The 19,079-nt window shown below is 50.5% G+C and overlaps 1 protein-coding gene across 6 annotated transcripts in view; it reads left to right on the top strand.

Moving 5' to 3' along the window:
• pak4 (p21 protein (Cdc42/Rac)-activated kinase 4) overlaps positions 1–10,808 on the top strand; it is a 216,739-nt gene extending 205,931 nt beyond the window's left edge. For all 6 annotated transcript variants that reach the window (XM_059985032.1, XM_059985034.1, XM_059985033.1 and 3 more), the window contains 2 exons: positions 1,489–1,623; positions 8,083–10,808. In XM_059985032.1, the coding sequence (XP_059841015.1) occupies positions 1,489–1,623; positions 8,083–8,238 (291 nt within the window). In that variant the 3' untranslated portion in view covers positions 8,239–10,808. The remainder of the gene's footprint in view (positions 1–1,488; positions 1,624–8,082) is intronic.
• The last annotated feature ends 8,271 nt before the right edge of the window (positions 10,809–19,079 follow it).

The raw sequence follows: 19,079 nt of genomic DNA, 5'->3' as shown, positions 1-19,079 counted from the left end.
CTTCCTCCCCTTCCCCCACCTTGTACTCCTTCCCCCACCTTGTACTCCTTCCTCCCCTTCCCCCACCTTGTACTCCTTCCCCCACCTTGTACTCCTTCCCCCACCTTGTACTCCTTCCCCCACCTTGTACTCCTTCCCCCACCTTGTACTCCTTCCTCCACCTTGTACTCCTTCCTCCCCTTCCCCCACCTTGTACTCCTTCCCCCACCTTGTACTCCTTCCCTTCCCCCACCTTGTACTCCTTCCCTTCCCCCACCTTGTACTCCTTCCTCCCCTTCCCCCACCTTGTACTCCTCCCCCCACCTTGTACTCCTTCCCTTCCCCCACCTTGTCCTCCTTCCTCCCCTTCCCCCACCTTGTCCTCCTTCCTCCCCTTCCCCCACCTTGTACTCCTTCCCCCACCTTGTCCTCCTTCCTCCCCTTCCCCCACCTTGTCCTCCTTCCTCCCCTTCCCCCACCTTGTCCTCCTTCCTCCCCTTCCCCCACCTTGTACTCCTTCCCCCACCTTGTACTCCTTCCCCCACCTTGTACTCCTTCCCCCACCTTGTACTCCTTCCCCCACCTTGTCCTCCTTCCCCCACCTTGTCCTCCTTCCCCCACCTTGTCCTCCTTCCCCCACCTTGTCCTCCTTCCCCCACCTTGTCCTCCTTCCCCCACCTTGTCCTCCTTCCCCCACCTTGTCCTCCTTCCCCCACCTTGTACTCCTTCCCCCACCTTGTACTCCTTCCCCCACCTTGTACTCCTTCCCCCACCTTGTACTCCTTCCCCCACCTTGTACTCCTTCCCCCACCTTGTCCTCCTTCCCCCACCTTGTCCTCCTTCCTCCCCTTCCCCCACCTTGTCCTCCTTCCCCCACCTTGTACTCCTTCCCCCACCTTGTACTCCTTCCCCCACCTTGTACTCCTTCCCCCACCTTGTACTCCTTCCCCCACCTTGTACTCCTTCCCCCACCTTGTCCTCCTTCCTCCCCTTCCCCCACCTTGTACTCCTTCCCCCACCTTGTACTCCTTCCCCCACCTTGTACTCCTTCCCCCACCTTGTACTCCTTCCCCCACCTTGTACTCCTTCCCCCACCTTGTCCTCCTTCCTCCCCTTCCCCCACCTTGTACTCCTTCCCCCACCTTGTACTCCTTCCCCCACCTTGTACTCCTTCCCCCACCTTGTACTCCTTCCCCCACCTTGTCCTCCTTCCTCCACCTTGTCCTCCTTCCTCCCCTTCCCCCACCTTGTACTCCTTCCTCCCCTTCCCCCACCTTTGTACTCTGACTTCTCCCCTTCCTTTCCAGCCCTGAGGAAGGGTCTCGGCCAGAAACATTAACTGTTGCTTCCTCTCTATTGATGCTGCCTGATGTGCTGTCGTTTTGTGTGTGTGTCACTGAATGTGCTCCGCCGGTTTAGTGAGGTGCATGGAAGGGAAGTGGATGAAGATTGCTTTTGCTGCTGCTCACCCCTGTGCTGATCCCCAGTGACCTCTGTCTTTCTTCACAGGTGGATATCTGGTCACTGGGGATAATGGTCATAGAAATGGTTGATGGAGAGCCTCCGTACTTCAACGAACCTCCGCTGAAGGCCATGAAGATGATACGGGATAATCTGCCCCCCAAACTGAAGAATGGTCAGAAGGTAAAGTATTTCACCATACAATGGCCCAAGGAATCAGAATCGGGTTCAATGTCACCGGCATATGCAGTGGAATTTGTTGTCTTTGCAGCAGCAGTACAATGCAAGCACTGAATGTATATTAAACAGTTCAATTAAGTAAGTAGTGCAAAATGGAAATTAAAAAGCAGTGAGGTAGTGTTCATAGGTTTAATGTCCATTCAGAAATTGGATGCCAGAGGGGAAGACGCTTGTACCGCCTCCCTGGTGGTAGCAGTGCAAACAAGGCACATCCTGGGTGAGTGGTGGGGCCTTAGTAATGGGTGTGCTGCCTATTCGAGGCATCTCTCCTTGAAGATGCCCTGGATACTATGGAGGCTAGTGCCCATGATGGAGCTGACTGAGTTAACAACACTGCAGCTTTCTTCGATTCTTCCCACCCCACCCAATACCAGACGGTGATGCGGCCATTTAGAATGCTGGGTAGAAATTAGTATCTTTGGTGACATACCAAATCTCCTCACACTCCTAATGAAATATAGCCACTGTCATGTCTTCTTTGTAGCTGCCTTGATTTGTTGGGCCCAGGGTAGGTGCTGACATCCAGGAACATGAAATTGCTCGCCCTTTCCATTTCCAGTCCCTCTGTGAAGACTGGTGTTCCCTCGGCTTACCCACGTACAGTTCTTTTGTCTTACTGACGTTGAGTGCAAGATTGTTGCTGTGACACCACTCAACAAGCTGATGTATCTCACTCCTGTACACCCTCTCATCATCATCTGAAGTTCTGCCAAGAATATTTGTAATGTCAGCATATTTATATATTGATGATGTTTGAGACGATTGCGTAGATGTCATGACGGGTGTAGAGAGAGTACAGCAGTTGGCTAACACGTATCCCTGAGGTGCGCCAGCGTTGATTGTCAGCAAGGCAGAGATGTTATTGCAAATCCGCACAGATTCCGGTCTTCAGTTTAGGAAGTCAAGATCTGTTTAACACAGCTGTGCATTCTTTTAAATGGTGTAGCCATGTATCTATTTTCTGTTTGTATTGTATTTTGTGTTGTGTGTTTATTGTGGTGAGTTAATCGCGTGGGTTATGAAGCAGATGAGTATGGTTACATATTCCTGCTGTCTTCAGTTCAGTTTTTAGTCTGGTTAGAGGAGGGAGTAGCCAGCTGGTGGTGTAGTGGCATCTGCACTGGACTCCGAGGCGAGTGGTCCCTGTTTGAATCCGGCCGGCTCCTTGCACGCTTTCCATCCGTCCCGGGTTGAACGTCAAGCTAGCAGCTTAGCCTTGTTTAATAAAAAGCAGACAAAAGACGTTAAAGAAACGACAAGGTTGCCACCCTATGTGCCACAAGTTGCAGAGAGTAACTAACTAGACTGGGGAGTAAGTTGGGGGAATGATTTTGTTTTTGACGACTGTTGAAGAATGCTTGGCTTAGTTATGCTAAAATCGCGTAAGTACGTTTGAATGCACTAAGACTGTTTATTTTGTTATATCGCTAGTTTTAGTTTCATTAGTTTTATCATTACAAGATGATTCATCTTTGCTGGTTTCTCAATAAAGGATAGAATGTACTTCAATTTCAGAAGTACGTTTTATATGGAGAGAACGTCATAAAGTGTCAAACGCGCCCCCCCCCCCCCCCCCCGCACTTGACAACCCTGAGCAGGTTTGGCTTGTTTTAAAGTAACCGCTACAAATGGGTTCTAAGTCCTTATCCCTTGTGATTGAAACAGTAACAAGAATGCATAGGTTCTTAGGTCATCCCCCATAACTCTGGGTTGAACTTTCTCCCTAGCTTGCAGCTTCAAGCACCATTCAGGAGATCCTGGCCACCAAGTTCTAGGCTGACACCAGTGAACCAGAATCAGATTCACTACCCTGACGTAGATGTTGTGAGACCTGGTGTCCCACGGCAACAGTGCAGAGCCAAGTTGCTACGGTGGTCCTTTCTCCTAGGGCCCTCAGCTCCCGCTGGAGCATAGGCTGTCGATGACCTCCCGTCTCCCATCATCCGAAGTGGATGGTATGGTCGGAGTTCGTTCAGTGCAGCGGTAAGGGTGTCGGAGTTCGATTCCAGTGCCACCTGTAGAGAGTTTGTATTGTATGTTCTTCCCATGAGCATACAGGGAAGCTCACGCTCTGGTTTCCTCCCACAGTTCAAAGTTAGTAGGTTAATTGGTCATTGAAAAATTGCCCTGCGGTTCACCATCATCATTGTGCCGTGTCGTATGACATGCCATCATGGTCTTTCCATGACCGTGATTGTTCTTGGAAAGTTCTTCTACAGAAGCCATTGCCTTCTTCTGGGCAGTGTCTTTACTAGACAGGTGAACCACTGTAACCATTAGAAGTACTCGTCAGAGATTGTCTGCCTGGCATCAGTGGTCGCTTAACCAGGACTTGTGATCTGCACTGGCTGTTCGTACGACCATCCACCACCTGCTCCCATGGCTTCACTTGACCTTGATCTGGGGGGGTGTGGGGGCTAAGCAGGTGCTACTCCTTGCTAGGGAGGGATGGAGCACCTTACACCTCATTTAGTAGAGACGTATCTCCACCCTGCCCCCGTGTCCAAGGATTAGGCTAGGGTTAAATAAATAGCTGGCTTGCTTGGTGGTGCAGTTTGATGGGCCTTGAAGGTTTTGCTGAATGCTGTATCTCTAAATTTTTTTTTTAAATTGTGCATTTGCCACTTTAAGCTTTCGGCTGCAAATTTCTCAAACTTGGGAGTGGAATGAATACTTCCAAAATTAATGTTGGCAGAAGTGTCTGTTATGAACAGCAGCTGGTTAAAGGTGAAGCAGTGGGCGAAGTATTTGATCTGAGTGAACAGCCTGGGTAACTGTTGCTTGTGAATTAGGTTTAATTTAGGCATCTCTCACTTAGTCATTAAATTTGTACTGTCTGAACCTGAGAACCTCAATTACAGTGTTAGATCATGAGACAGAGGAGCAGAATTAGGTCATTTGTCCCATCCAGTCTGCTCCGCCATTTATTTCATCACGGCTCATCCATTTTTCTCTCAGCCCCAATCTCCTGCCTTCTCCCCGTATCCCTTCATGCCCTGACTAATCAACAATCTATCAACCTCTGCCTTAAATGCACCCAATGATTTGGCCTCCACAGCTGCCTGTGGCAATGAATTCCACTGATTCACCACTTTCTGGCTGAAGAAATTCTTCCTCATTGCCGTTCTATTCCGAGGCTGCATCCTCTGGTCCTAGACTCCCCCACCATAGGAAACATCCTCTCCACATCCACTCTGTCAAGACCTTTCAACATTCGATAGGTTTCAATGAGGTCATCCCATTAGTAGAGACCCAGAGCCATCAAACACTCCTCACATGATGAACCTTTCAATCCCAGAATCATTTTCATGAACCTCCTTTGAACCCTCCCCAGTGTCAGCAAATCCTTTCTAAGATAAGGGGCCAAAATTGCTCTCAATACTCCATGTCAGGCCTCAATAATGCTTTATAAAGCCTCAACATTACATTCTTTCTTTTTTATTCTGGTCCTGATTTGAAATGTAAAATATGCAGGTGTGGGCACCTGCAGTAGGTGAGAGAAGGTGTCCTGGTCACAGATTACCTGACAGACACTGCTCTAGCAATCCCAGGGTGGTACTGGGGCCTTTCCCAGGTGATTTGATTATGGGAGAGGGTTATCCTGACAGCAGGGTTGCCGCAGCAGAGGCTTCCCTGTAGAACCCTCTGAAATCAGTGGAGTTGGATAGATGCACAATGAATCATAAAACACAGTACAGATGTTGTACCAACTTTTTAACCTACTGTAAGATCCCTAATGTATCTGCCACTACCACCCCATCAGGGGGTTCCAGACCCATTCCACTCTGAGTTTTTAAAAAAACACTACCTCTGACATCCCCCTATATTTTCCTCCCATCACCTTAAAATAATGCCCCTTGTGTGGGAGGAAACCGGAGCACCTGGAGGAACGGGGAGAACGTACAAACTACTTACAGACAGAAGTTGAAGTAAACCCATGCTACTGGTGTACTAACTGCTGCTCTACTGTTTTCACCCCCCTCCCTTTGCCCCTCCCCTCCCCCCCAATGATTCAAATTGCCACTTTCCTTATTAGATTTCAGCCCCTGTCTTCCCTCTTATCACCCTCCAGCCTCTCCCCTCCTGGACTCCCACTGATTTTTACCTTGTCTGTTTCCATCTACTAATTCCACTCTTCCCCCACTCTCAACTTTATTCTACTGCCTGTCATCCTCACCCCTCCTCAGTCCACCAATCACCACCTGCCCAGCATCCTTCACCCCTCCTCAGTCCACCAATCACCACCTGCCCAGCATCCTTCACCCCTCCTCAGTCCACCAATCACCACCTGCCCAGCATCCTTCACCCCTCGTCCACCAATCACCACCTGCCCAGTATTTTTTACCCCTCCTCAGTCCACCAATCACCACCTGCCCAGCATCCTTCACCCCTCCTCAGTCCACCAATCACCACCTGCCCAGCATCCTTCACCCCTCCTCAGTCCACCAATCACCACCTGCCCAGCATCCTTCACCCCTCCTCAGTCCACCAATCACCACCTGCCCAGCATTCTTTACCCCTCCTCAGTTCACCAATCACCACCTGTCCAGCATTCTTTACCCCTCCTCAATCCACCAATCACCACCTGCCTAGCCTTCTTTACCCCTACTCAGTCCACCAATCACCACCTGCCCAGCATCTTTCATTCCTCAGTCCACCAATCACCACCTGTCCAGCATCCTTCACCCCTCCTCAGTTCACCAATCACCACCTGTCCAGCATCCTTCACCCCTTGCCTGTCCACTAAACATGCAATGACCCCCTGTCTTACCCCACCTCTTTGGGCATAGAATGCTAGTGCACTAAAAAAGGCCATTCAGCCTATCTAGTCCATGTTGAACAATTTATCTGCCTAGTCCCATCGATCTGCACCTGGACAGTAGCCCTCTATACCCCTCCCATCCATATACCTTTCGAAATTTCATTTAAATGTGGAAATTGAACCTGCACACACCACTTGCCCTTTCACACATTCCACACAGCTCACCTCACTCTGAGTGAAGAAATCCTCCCTCATGTTCCCCTTAGACATTTCACCTGTAGGAAATGTCCTTTTCCACTCAATACTCAGCCCCAGGAGACTCTTTATTTACACGATGCGGAGAGCCGTCCCTTTGGAAGCAACGACTCCACTTACCATCAGTACACACATGCTCTTCATAGTTGATTCTAACGGTAGAGTTTGTTCAGCATTTGCATATTTGGTATTGTTCCAAGCCAGCTAGAGGGTAAAACACCTGAGTCACAGAGCCTGGCGGTGTGCAAAGGGCAGTACCACGTGGTCTTGTGTTTACAGCAGGAGGCTAAAGGGCAGCAGCATGATTCTCTACTGAGCTAGTCATTAACCAATGCAGGCACACCGTTCTATAATCTCACAAAGGTATACCTGACCCAGTTGGCCAAAATCCTCCACTTAACCTTTCACCCTTAACCCAATTCCTCTAGTTCTATTCTCCCAACCTCTTGTATTTATTCTATCTACACCCCTCATAATTTTGTTTATCGAATCTCTCAATCTTCTACACCACAGGGCAGAGGTTCCCAGCCTGGGTTCCTCAGGCCCCTTGCTTAATTGTATTGGTTCTTTGCACAATAATGTTGTGTCGACCCTGATCTTTAGAGAATAAAGTCCTAACCTGTTCAACCTTTCCCTGCACCTCAGGTCCTCAAACCCTGGCAGTGCCCTTTCTATCCTCTCTGCTGGCCATTTCCCATCTCAACCCAGAACCTCAGCATCTCCCTCGCCCTCCACAGACCTGCTGAGTCCCTCCAGATTCCAGTGTCCACTGTCTCTGGTGTCACCAGTACTTTACCAAGTGGAACAAGGCCACACCTTTGCCTAGACCTCCTCCCTCATGGCCATTCAGGGCCCCAAACAGTCCTTCCAGGTGAGGTGTCACCTCACCTGTGAGTCTTGGTACATGGAGCTTAGAAAAATAGAGGGCTATGTGTAACCCTATATATTCCATCCGGGTAGCATAAACATCAATCTCTTGAGCTTCTGGTAATGCCTTGCCCCTCTTTCCACCATTCCCCATTCTCATTTCCCTCTCACTTTATCTCCTTACCTACCCATCACCTCCCTCTGGTGCTCCTCTCTCTTCCCTTTCTTCCATGGCCTTCTGTCCTCTCCTATCAGATCCTTCCCTTCTCCAGCCCTTTATCTCTTTCACCAATCAACTTCCTAGCTCTTAACTTCACCCACACCCCGTGCCAGTTTTGCCAATCTCCTGCCACCTTGTAGTTTTTTCCTCCCTGCCCCCACCTTCTTAGTCCTGAAGAAGGGTCTCATCTTGAAACGTCGACTATTTACTCTTTTCCGTAGATGTCGCCTAGCCCACTGAGTTCCTCCAGCATTTTGTGTGTTGTTTTTCTGACACTGTTCTATCTGTTCTCTTGTAGGTTTCTCCCCTCCTTAAAGGGTTCCTGGACCGGCTGCTAGTGCGGGACCCCTCACAGAGAGCATTGGCTTCGGAGTTACTGAAACACCCCTTCCTGAGCAAGGCGGGCCACCCATCCTGCATCGTACTACTGATGCGGGGCAACCGTATAAAATGAGCTTGCTAAAATGAGCTTAGTCCCATCCGGGAGAGAAGAGATTCTGTGATTTTAAAACTAGGAAGCATATATCTCATAAATAAAGCATTTGGCATTTACAACAGCAGGGTAGTTTCCTGTCTGACCCCGTGGGCCTGAGAGATAGCTTCCATCCACGGTGACTTGCTTTGGCAACCACCTCTTTCAACTGGATCTTCTGACTGAAGTTCGACACTGCTGTTTCTAAGGGGGCAGAACCACAAAAGATAAATATGATTACTACTGAACACCAAGACTTTTACTTCCGCTTTGTGAAATGTGACTAAAAGACTTCTAAAAGTCGACTAACGTAGTTTGTACACAGAGCATCAAATAAGGAGCTACACTGGAATTTTATATAAATATGAGAAGCGTGTGTGTATATTTCACTACTAAATCTAGATTTCTAAACACTGTTAGATGTCACGACTGCACAGGTATGAAGCATGCATCCAGGGAAGGGGGTTCCTGACCTTTGCAAAGAATGCTGGGATATTGGCAGACTAGGAACGGCAAAGCTCGTGTTCACTGCCTTTTGCATCACTTCGGACCTCGTGCATGCTTCCCCTCCCCCACTCCCACCAAGAGAAATGTGTGATATTTGCTAGTTTGTGCAGACTAGTTTAAAATTCAATCTGTTTCACATGTTAATTACCGGTCTCTGCATTGTAGATACTCAAGAGTCTTATAACAGCAAGATAGAGGCTGTCCAGCCTGTGGAAGGTGCTTGCAGGCTCTTGTGTTTGACCTGTTGGTTGGGAGGGGAGGAATTGTGAAGAGAGAATGTCTGGGGTCGGTGGGGCTTTACTGGGACTGCAAGAAGTGTGGGCAGAGTCTCGATAACTATAGAGCCAGTCTTGGTGAGGATGTGCATGGGAGTCTTTGATGAAGGTGTCCTGCAGTCTTAAGGCTAGCTATAAGTTTGCTTGTGAACTTTATGAGGTGAATCATAACTGTCCCAAAACCAAATCAAAGACTAATAACTTGGTGACATGAATTGTGTTCAACAGCATTGGTCACTCCAACTTCATTTGTCTGTTAGTGGCAATGTTTTGAAGGCAACTGCAGGGGAGAGCAAATGTTTGTCAGGGCTCAAACAGTGAATTAAATTTCACAGCAATGTAAATTTAGTCAGAAGACTGAGTCTATTTAAGGAGTTGAGAAAGCCGAAGGAACGATCAAAATCACAGCAACTACTAATAAAATCTGGCTGTTTATTCCAGGAGTTGGAGAAGGGTTACAAAAATACACAAGAAATGGCTTTCAGTTACTTGGTGGTGTGATCACTTGTCCTGAAAGGGAAAGTTCCCAGTCATTGTCACACAGTTAATGTAGGAATCACCAGGGAAGAGGGCAGATGGGTGGGACCCACACTGACCAATACCACTGTAACTGGGGTTTTGATCCCTTGTCTGTGCACATTCTGCTTGTTGGTTTAGGCCTGAGGTTCCCAAACTTACTTTTAACGCCATGGACACCCCCTACCATTAACAGAGGGGTACGTGGGCACACTTCCATTCTTCTTTAAAACTTTGTACAATTCGGAATGACCTTGAGAGTTGCTAGTGCACTTATTGTGTACAGGTCAAAAGGCTTCACTGAGGAAAAGTATTTCCTGACAGCACTAGTGTATTGTCCCATTGTCAGCGCAGAGTGTGATGTCAAACCCAAAGGTTTGTACATCCAGGGAAAGGAACAAAAATCTCTGTAAATCAGCAAAATCCTTAGCAGTTGCCAACATCTTGACGTCGAAGTTACTTACTTTCCATTTTTTTAAAAAAAAATGTCCTTAAAGATCATAATTTTTAAACTATCTCTCTCCCCCCCCCCCCCCCCCCACCGCCACCCCTACAAGCACTTCTTGTGTTAAGATTAACATGGAAGGAATCATTTTAATTTAACCGATGTGATTCAGAAATCAGAATCGGGTTGAATATCACCAGCATCTGTCATGAAACTTGACTGATGAAGTGAGCGGCAGCCTGATGTGGAAGATTCGTGTGAATTGTTGGGTGACGAGGCTACAGAGTTTATTTGCTCATCGTGATTTATCGGTCAGTGCAGGAAGATCCACTCCCGTGACTGCTTGACAAAATTCACCAGTGACCATGGAAACGACCAGCCACTGATCTTTCCCTCCCACTTTTCACTGTGCAGTCAAATGAGCTACAAGTGGAGCAAGTTCATTTAAAAACTCTCAAGACTTGATGCATGCCTAAGTACTGAAAGTAGTCTCGAATGCCAATATCCCAGCATCCCATTGCACCAATTTGTCCTTGAAGTTGTGTTTGAGCCAGTTACCAGCATGCAGCTTCATCCCAATGGAGAGATGAAGTGACTACTGAATGGCTTTGCCTGGGTTTGTTTAAGGATATTTATATTATAATTTTTTGTAACACTACAGTATTTTCTAGAGAATGCTGCAACTTATTTTCTTGAGTAGTTACTTTACAAGATTTACTGTTTTAAAAAGTGTTTTTCATTGTGCCAAGAGGGTGAATTTAATGAGGTTTTAAATTTTATAATTACAGATTTGAAAACCATTTTTCACACAGTTGACTCGTTTTATATTCCACTTTTTTAGTGTGTAAAAAAAAAAAAAAAAAAAAAAAAAATATCAAACAGAATGCTAAAGAAATAGCAAAGTTGCGGCCTGGCGCGCCACAAGACACGGAGCACAGAGAGTGAGTGAGTGCGTGTGTGCGCGCACAGTCTCAGTGGCCACTTCATTAGGTGCCGCCTGTATCTAATAAAATGGCCACTGAGTATGTTTGTGGTCTTCTGTTGCCATAGTCTATACACTTCCAAGGTTCAGCTTGAGAGGGTCCTGTATCAGGGTCAGGGCACCGGGTTGAGCCCTGTTGCATTTATCAGCCAGAGTCTGTCGCCCTCGGAGGAAAACTATCCCAAGCTCAAGTTGGAGTTCCTGGCATTGAAATGGGCAGCGGTGGAGAAGTTGGAGCGACTACCTCTACGGTGCCAAGCTTGCGGTGAGGACGGACAGCAATCCCCTAATTTATATCCTGACCTCGGCGAAATTGGATTCCACAGGTGGTTGGCAGCCTTGTCTGCCTGATTTCAGCCATTGATGCTGATGCTTTGTCCCAGCGTTCACACGAAGGACTGGACAGGGACGAAAAGTGGAGAGCGTTCCTGTCCCGCGAGTGAAAGCCATGTGTCAGTTTGCCATCACGGGGAAGGCAGACAGAAGGCAAGGGCAGGATGGAGCGGTAGATCTATTGGGAGCTTTGGATGACGCCATTCCACAAATTTACAGTAAACCCCAAAAATTCATATATCTGGTCCCATAGAATACCTTCCAATAACTTTCCCGCTACTGATGTCAAGCTGATTGGCCTATAATTTCCTGGTTTACTTTTAAAGCATTTCTTAAACAGTGGGACAACATTGGCTATTCCACAATCCTCTGGTACCCCTCCCTACTTGCCTCCCTCAGGTTCTGAGAGAACACCTTGTCAGGGGACGAGAAAGCAAACACTTTCTCTAATCTGTACGGGGTCCATGAAGTTAATGCTGTTTTGTCTCACTTCTATAGATTCCATGTTAATCTCCTGAGTAAATAGAGATGCAAAAGAATTTAAGATCTCCCACATCTCTTCTGGCTCCACGCATAGATTACCGTTCTGATCTTCCAGAGGACAAATTTTGTCCTTTGCAATCCTTTTGCTCTTAACTTTTCTGTAGAATCCCTGAGGATTCTCCTCCGCCTTGTCTGCTGGAGAAACCTCATGCCGCCTTTTAGTCCTCCTGGTTCCTTTTCTTTCTGGTAGGTCTCAACAGGAGACCCTTTGTCCGTCTGAGCTCTGACTCCCCCCTCCCTCTCCAACGTATACTTTCTTCCAATCACCTTAAAATTATGCCCTCCTTTTGCCCTGGAGCGAAGTCTCAGAGAGACCACTCGATCTATGACTAGAGGTGGAACTGAAGCATTATACAGAACACCCGTGGTCATGGGGAGAACACGCAGACTCCACATGGGCAGCAACAGCGACTGGCCTCGGGACCATGTTCCTGGAGGTGGGAGACCAGGCACGACCTGTTGCAGCAAGTGCTGTTCTTTATCAGACCTTTAGGAATGAGAATCAGGTTTAGCGTCATCGACACGTCATGAAATTTGTTATGCAGCAGCAGTACAATGCAATGCATGATGAACTGAATTACACTGTGTATCATCAACACAGACAAAATGCTGGAGGAACTCAGCAGGTCAGACAGTGTCTGGTCAGAGTAACACACACAAAATGCTGGAGGAACTCAGCAGGTCAGACAGTGTCTATGGTCAGAGTAACACACACAAAATGCTGGAGGAACTCAGCAGGTCAGACAGTGTCTATGGACAGAGTAACACACACAAAATGCTGGAGGAACTCAGCAGGTCGGACAGTGTCTATGGACAGAGTAACACACAGAATGCTGGAGGAACTCAGCAGGTCAGACAGTGTCTATGGACAGAGTAACACACACAAAATGCTGGAAGAACTCAGCAGGTCAGACAGTGTCTATGGACAGAGTAACACACAAAATGCTGGAGGAACTCAGCAGGTCAGACAGTGTCTATGGACAGAGTAACACAAAATGCTGGAGGAACTCAGCAGGTCAGACAGTGTCTATGGACAGAGTAACACACATAAAATGCTGGAGGAACTCAGCAGGCCAGGCAGCATCTAGGAAGAGTACAGTTGATGTTTCGGCCAATCCCCTTTGGCAGGACTGGAGGAAGAAAAAAGCTGCTGTGTAGATTTAAAAGAGGGGAGGAAGAAACACAGGGGATGGATGAAACTGCAGGGGGAGGGATAGGATTTCCAGCCTCTGCATATTTTCTCTTGTTATACATGCATTAAAAAGTTAAACAAGTAGTGGAAAAAGAAAAACAATAAAAATAGTGAGGTAGTGTTCACGGGTTCAATCTGATAGCAGACGGGAAGAAGCTGTTCCGGAATCACTGAGTGTGTGTCTTCAGGCTCCAGTAACTCCTTCCTGATGGTAGCAGTGAGAACAGGACATGTCCTGGGTGGTGGGGGTTCTTAATGATGGATGCTGCCTTTTTGAGGCATAGCTCCTTGAGATGTCCTGGATACTACAGAGGCTACAGAGCAGAGATACTACAGAGCTGTGGAATCGCGCAGGCAGCGGCGCGGAGATGGACAGAGATAAGATTGTCAGCTGGTGCCAGTTTGAAGGTGTACCGGTGCAGTATGCCTGTGTAGTGAGCGGGGTGGATTTTCGCGTTTCGGGGGACGCGTTAGTGCGGGGCTTAAGTTCGGTGAAGGGTATTGGGCAGGTAGAATTGGTAGCTAGACGGTGTGGTAAAGAGGTGGAGTCTAGCTGGGTGTTGGTTCGTACGAGTGCTGAAGTCAGGACGGTGGAACTGCCGGCGACGGTCAGTGTACCGGGGGGAGGAGGGGCCGTGGGGGCTCCACTCCCTCTCCGAGGCTGAGGAGATACCGGAGGAGGAGCTAGAGGTGGACCCCAGAGAGGTGCCCGGCACTAGTAAAGGGAGGTGGGAGGAGGGAGTCGTGACTAAGCCCTGCTCCCCAGGTAGGGGGGAAGTCTCGGAGCTGGCAGCCGCACTTAACTCCCTGGTGGGGGTGGCCGAGAGGCCACGGCTGAAGCTGGGGGTGTTCTCCGGAGCCAAGTCTACTCCGGATGGGGAGGTGGACTGAGACCTGGATCGAGCATACAGCTTTGATGTTAGAGGAGTGGCCAGGCTCAGAGGAGGAGAAGAGGCAGCGATTGCTGGGAAGTTTGAGGGGTTTAGCAGCCAAAACCGTCCGGGAGTTGAAAGCTGAGAAGCCTGGGGCCTCAGTGGAGGACTGCCTAGAAGTTTTGGAGGGAGCTTTTGGGTTGTCAGGGGAACCCTGGCTGCTTTTAGCAGAGTTCCAACGCCTGGAACAACGGAGAGGGGAAAAGCTCTCCGAGTACATATTTAGGATGGAGGGGATGCTCTCGGGGCTGCGGCGCCGGGGGGTAGGGAAGGCGACTGAAGTGGCTAGCGTGAGGATGAGTCAGCTATTCAGTGGCTCTCTGGAGGAGGACAAGGTGGCGTGGACTATCCCGCAGGCTTATAGGAAAGGTCCCCCTCCATCCTTCGGGCAACTGATTAGAGAGGTGCGAGAGGAAGAGAGAGCGTTGGGGCGGAAAAGGGGCGCGGGCCTACGGGAGCGATCGTCAGCGATACAGGGTGGCTGGGTGGAGGAATGACAATCCCCCGGGGAGTAGGGAACCCCCTCTGGAGGGGAGGGACAGGGGAGGTACCCTCTCCCGGGGGCGATCAGTGCAGTGGATTGGGAGCAGGAGCCGTCCTGGGAGAGGAGGGGCGGCCGGCAGCGTGTGCTTTAACTGTGGGAAAGAGGGGCATTTCAGACGGGACTGTGGTAGGCCGAGGGTGCGCTATAGATGTGGAGAGGAGGGACACTTTAGGTGGGATTGTGAGAGACAAGGAGTTCCGCGGAGGACAAGCCCCCCTATGACTAAAAAGGGAGAGGTGTCGGGAAACTTAGGAGAGGCTCAGTGAGGGAATGGACTGGAGCCTCTGGAGGAACATGTTCCCAGAGATCAGCCGGAAGACCACCGGGTGCCCACGCCTCTATTCCGGATGGGCTGGTAGGACCCCGTGCCAGTGTGGGTCTACGGATAGAGGGAGTTTACGCAAATCCGTTTTTGATACGGGATCGCAGGTGACCTTATTGTACCGGTCTTTCTACAATCAATATCTAAAGCATTTGCCCGTAACACCATTTGACGCCCTGCAGATTTGGGGTGTGAGCGAGGGTGACTACCCGTACGATGGGTACCTATCGGTGAGACTGGAGTTCTCGGAGGGCGATGTGGGAGTGTCGGAAGCTATTGAGACGTTGGTGTTGGTGTGTCCTGACCCGGTGGTGCTGCCCTCCTGGTGGGGACTAACTCCCCAGTTGTGCGACGGCTCCTGGGAGCTTGTAAGGAGAAAGGGGGGGGGGGGAAGACTTTATGGAGACCCTCTCGGTGCATCCAGTGTTTCGAGCAGTGTTTGCAGAAGGGGTTGCCTCCCAAGGGCTGGACCCGGAGTGTAAACGAGGGACGGTGTGGTGTACGCAGGCGAGGCCCAAGGTGATCCGACCCGGGGAGGTAGCCCTAGTGATGGGGACCCCCAGATTCCCAGGAGTGCCGACGGGAGAAGCCCTGTTAGTAGACGCCCCGGACGATCTTGAAGGGGAGACACGATTTCCGGCGGGGGCGCTGGTGAGGCCCGAAGTGCAGAGACCAGGGGTGGTACATGCGAGGCGTATAGCTATAAGTGTCAAGAACACCACGGCAAGAGAAATCACCTTCAAGAGGGGAATGCCGCTGGCACATCTGTTCCCGGTGACGGTAATGTCTAGCGCACCAGTGCGGACCCCTAACGGGGAGGGATCGGACCATCGAAGGGAGCTGACCGCTGAAGCCTTTAACTTCGGGGATTCCCCTGTGTCGCCGGAGTGGAGACACCGGCTAGTGGAGAAGATGCTGAAGATGGAAGCTGTTTTTTCTCGGGGCGAGTTTGATGTTGGCTGCGCCAAAAGCACTCGCCACACCACCCGGGTGACGGAGGACACCCCGTTCCGAGAGAGATCCCGGCGGCTGGCTCCGGCAGATGTTGAGGACGTGCGGCAGCACTTGTGCAAGTTGAAGGAGGCCGGAATCATAGCTGAGTCTCGAAGTCCTTATGCGTCCCCAATAGTGGTGGCACGGAAGAAGAATGGGCGAGTGCGCATGTGTGTTGACTACAGGACGTTGAATCGGCGAACTGTCCCTGATCAATATACTGTCCCAAGAGTCGAGGATGCGTTGGCCTGCCTGAGCGGTGCAAAGTGGTTCAGTGTGCTGGATTTAAGAAGTGGGTATTACCAGATCCCGATGAGTGCGGCCGATAAATAGAAGACCGCTTTTATCTGCCCGCTGGGGTTCTTTAAGTTAGAACGAATGCCCCAAGGCATATCCGGAGCCCCAGCCACCTTCCAGAGGCTCATGGAGAGAACTGTGGGGGATATGAATCTGTTAGAGGTGTTGGTGTACCTGGACGATTTGATAGTGTTTGGATCGACTTTGGAGGAACATGAGGAGAGGCTGTTGAAGGTGTTGGGCCGGCTTAATGAAGAAGGGTTGAAGCTTTCCCTGGACAAATGCCAGTTCTGCAAGTCGTCGGTTAACTACATTGGCCATATCATTTCGCGAGAGGGAGTGGCTACTGATCCAACCAAGATAGAGGCCGTGACCACCTGGCCGAGACCCCAGAAAGTGGGTGCTCTGCGCTCATTTTTGGGGTTCTGTGGGTATTACCACCAATTTGTGAAAGGATACGCCAAAGTGTGTCACCCGTTGACTCAGCTGTTGTGTGGCTATCCCCCGGTGGGGAAGAAGAGGACGGGGGACCAGAGGCAGGACGCTGGAGGATACTGGAACCCGGCGGAACCTTTTGGCTCGAGATGGGATGATCGATGTGAAGAGGCGTTCCGATCTTTGAAAAGGGCACTGACCCAGGCCCCGGTGTTGGCTTTTGCCGATCCCCAGAAGCCCTATGTGCTGCACACGGATGCCAGCCGAGAGGGTCTCGGGGCTGTTCTGTACCAGGAGCATGGCAAAGCATTGAGGCCGGTAGCCTTTGTCAGCCGAAGCTTGTCGCCATCGGAGAGAAACTATCCCACTCACAAGTTGGAGTTCCTGGCGCTGAAGTGGGCGGTGGTGGACAAGCTGGGCGATTACCTGTACGGAGCCAAGTTTGAAGTGAGAACGGATAACAATTCTCTCACTTATATTTTGACTTCGGCGAAGCTGGATTCCACAGGACATCGGTGGCTGGCGGCATTGTCGGTATATGAGTTCAGCCTGAGGTACCGCCCCGGAAGCAAGAATGTCGATGCGGGTGCATTGTCTAGTCGGGAGCCAGGGGAACAGGAGAGGGACGAGGAGTGGGAGATTGTCCCTGCCCCTGGAGTGAAGGCGATGTGTCAGTTTGCTATCACCGTGAAGGCCGAGGGAAGAGGGAGGCTGGAACGAGCCGTGGACCATTTGGGGGTTTTTGACGACGCCATACCCCTAGCTTACTGTGACCTGACCGCACTGCGGACTGAACAGTTGCCGGCACCGTGTGGAGAGCAGCAGAGACGGGCAATGTGGCGTTGGTTGAGAAGGAGAAACACCCGACCTCTGTTATTGAAGGAGTGGCCTCAGTTAAAGTTAAAGAACCAAATCTTGTACCGGGTAACGGCGCCTCCGGACCAACCCCGCGGTTGGCAACTGGTCCTGCCGGAGGAGTATCACCAGGCTGCACTCCAGGCCTTACATGATGATTCTGGACACTTGGGGGTGGAAAAGACCTATGGATTACTCAAAGACCGGTTCTACTGGCCCCGGATGAGGGGGGACGTCGAAGAATACTGTAGGGGATGCCGTCGTTGCATCCAGAGGAAGACCCTGCCAGCGTTGGCGGCTCCACTGTCGCACTTGCAGAGTGCGGGACCTCTGGACCTGGTATGTATGGATTTCCTGTCGATTGAGCCTGACACCAGCAACACCGCGAATGTATTAGTCATCACCGATCATTACACTCGCTATGCTCAGGCATTTCCCACCAAGGATCAGAAGGCGACGACAGTGGCGAAGGTGCTATGGGAGAAGTACTTTGTCCATTACGGCCTTCCCAGGCGAATCCATAGTGATCAGGGGCAGGATTTTGAGAGCCGCCTTATCCATGAATTACTGACTATGCTTGGGGTTGAGAAATCCAGGACTACCCCTTACCACCCACAGGGAGACCCTCAGCCAGAGAGGTTCAACAGGACCCTGTTGGATATGCTCGGGACGCTGGAGATTGGGCAGAAAAGCAGGTGGAATCGTCATATTGGACAATTGGTTCACTGTTACAATTGTACTCGCAATGATGCTACAGGGTATTCGCCCTATTGTCTGATGTTCGGGCGGGAAGCGAGGTTGCCCATTGACGTGTGTTTTGGGGTTGAAGTGGGTGAATTACCCGGGAAGCCCCATCTAAAATATGTGTCCGACATGAAGAGGGAATTACAGCGGGCGTACGAGTTGGCCGAGGCAGCGGCTACCAAACAAAATCAGAGGAATAAGATGCGGTATGACGGAAAGATGAAGTTTGTCCAATTATTGCCGGGCGACTGGGTCCTTTTACGGAATTTGGGACTCCCTGGTAAGCACAAGTTGGCAGATCGATGGGCGGCCAGCCCCTATGTAATAGAGAGCCAGATGCCGAATCTACCAGTTTACCGGGTGAAACCTGAGGATGGGAATGGGCCTGTCAAAGTACTCCATCGGAATCAGCTGCTGCCCCTGGGTCAAGCGGTGCAGGTGGACAAGGAGCCAGTGGGAGGTTGTGCCTAGTACAAGGACACTGCGAGGGCGCGGAGAACGGGAAGAGCCCGCTGCTGAAGAGCGGGGAAGGGTCCTCAACTCGGGAATGGCTACCGACTCGGAAGATGACAACTCAGATGAGTGGCCCCAGTTCCCATTCGCTGGCGCTCCAGTACCAGGAGAGGAGGCTCCTGGCCCTTCCCATACTGAGTTGGGTGAGAGGAGGGAAGGTAGTGAGGGTCAGGTGGAGAGACAGCCAGCGTTGGAGGGGGGAGAGAGGGTGGAACTCGAGCGTGAGCCGGTGGGTTCTCAGGTGAGGGGGGAACCCCGTGAGGGAAGGGGTGAGGGTCTGTCAGGTAGACCTGGGGTGTCTGAGACAGTGGGTTCGCAGGTGACGAGGGAGCCCAGTGAGGCAGAAGGGGTACGGAGATCTCAGAGAAGTAGGCGCCCCCCCCCCCCCCCCCCCC

This window comes from Hypanus sabinus, chromosome 11, assembly GCF_030144855.1.
Source record: "Hypanus sabinus isolate sHypSab1 chromosome 11, sHypSab1.hap1, whole genome shotgun sequence".
NCBI classification, from domain to species: domain Eukaryota; kingdom Metazoa; phylum Chordata; class Chondrichthyes; order Myliobatiformes; family Dasyatidae; genus Hypanus; species Hypanus sabinus.
This window is presented reverse-complemented; position numbering and strand designations above follow the sequence as displayed.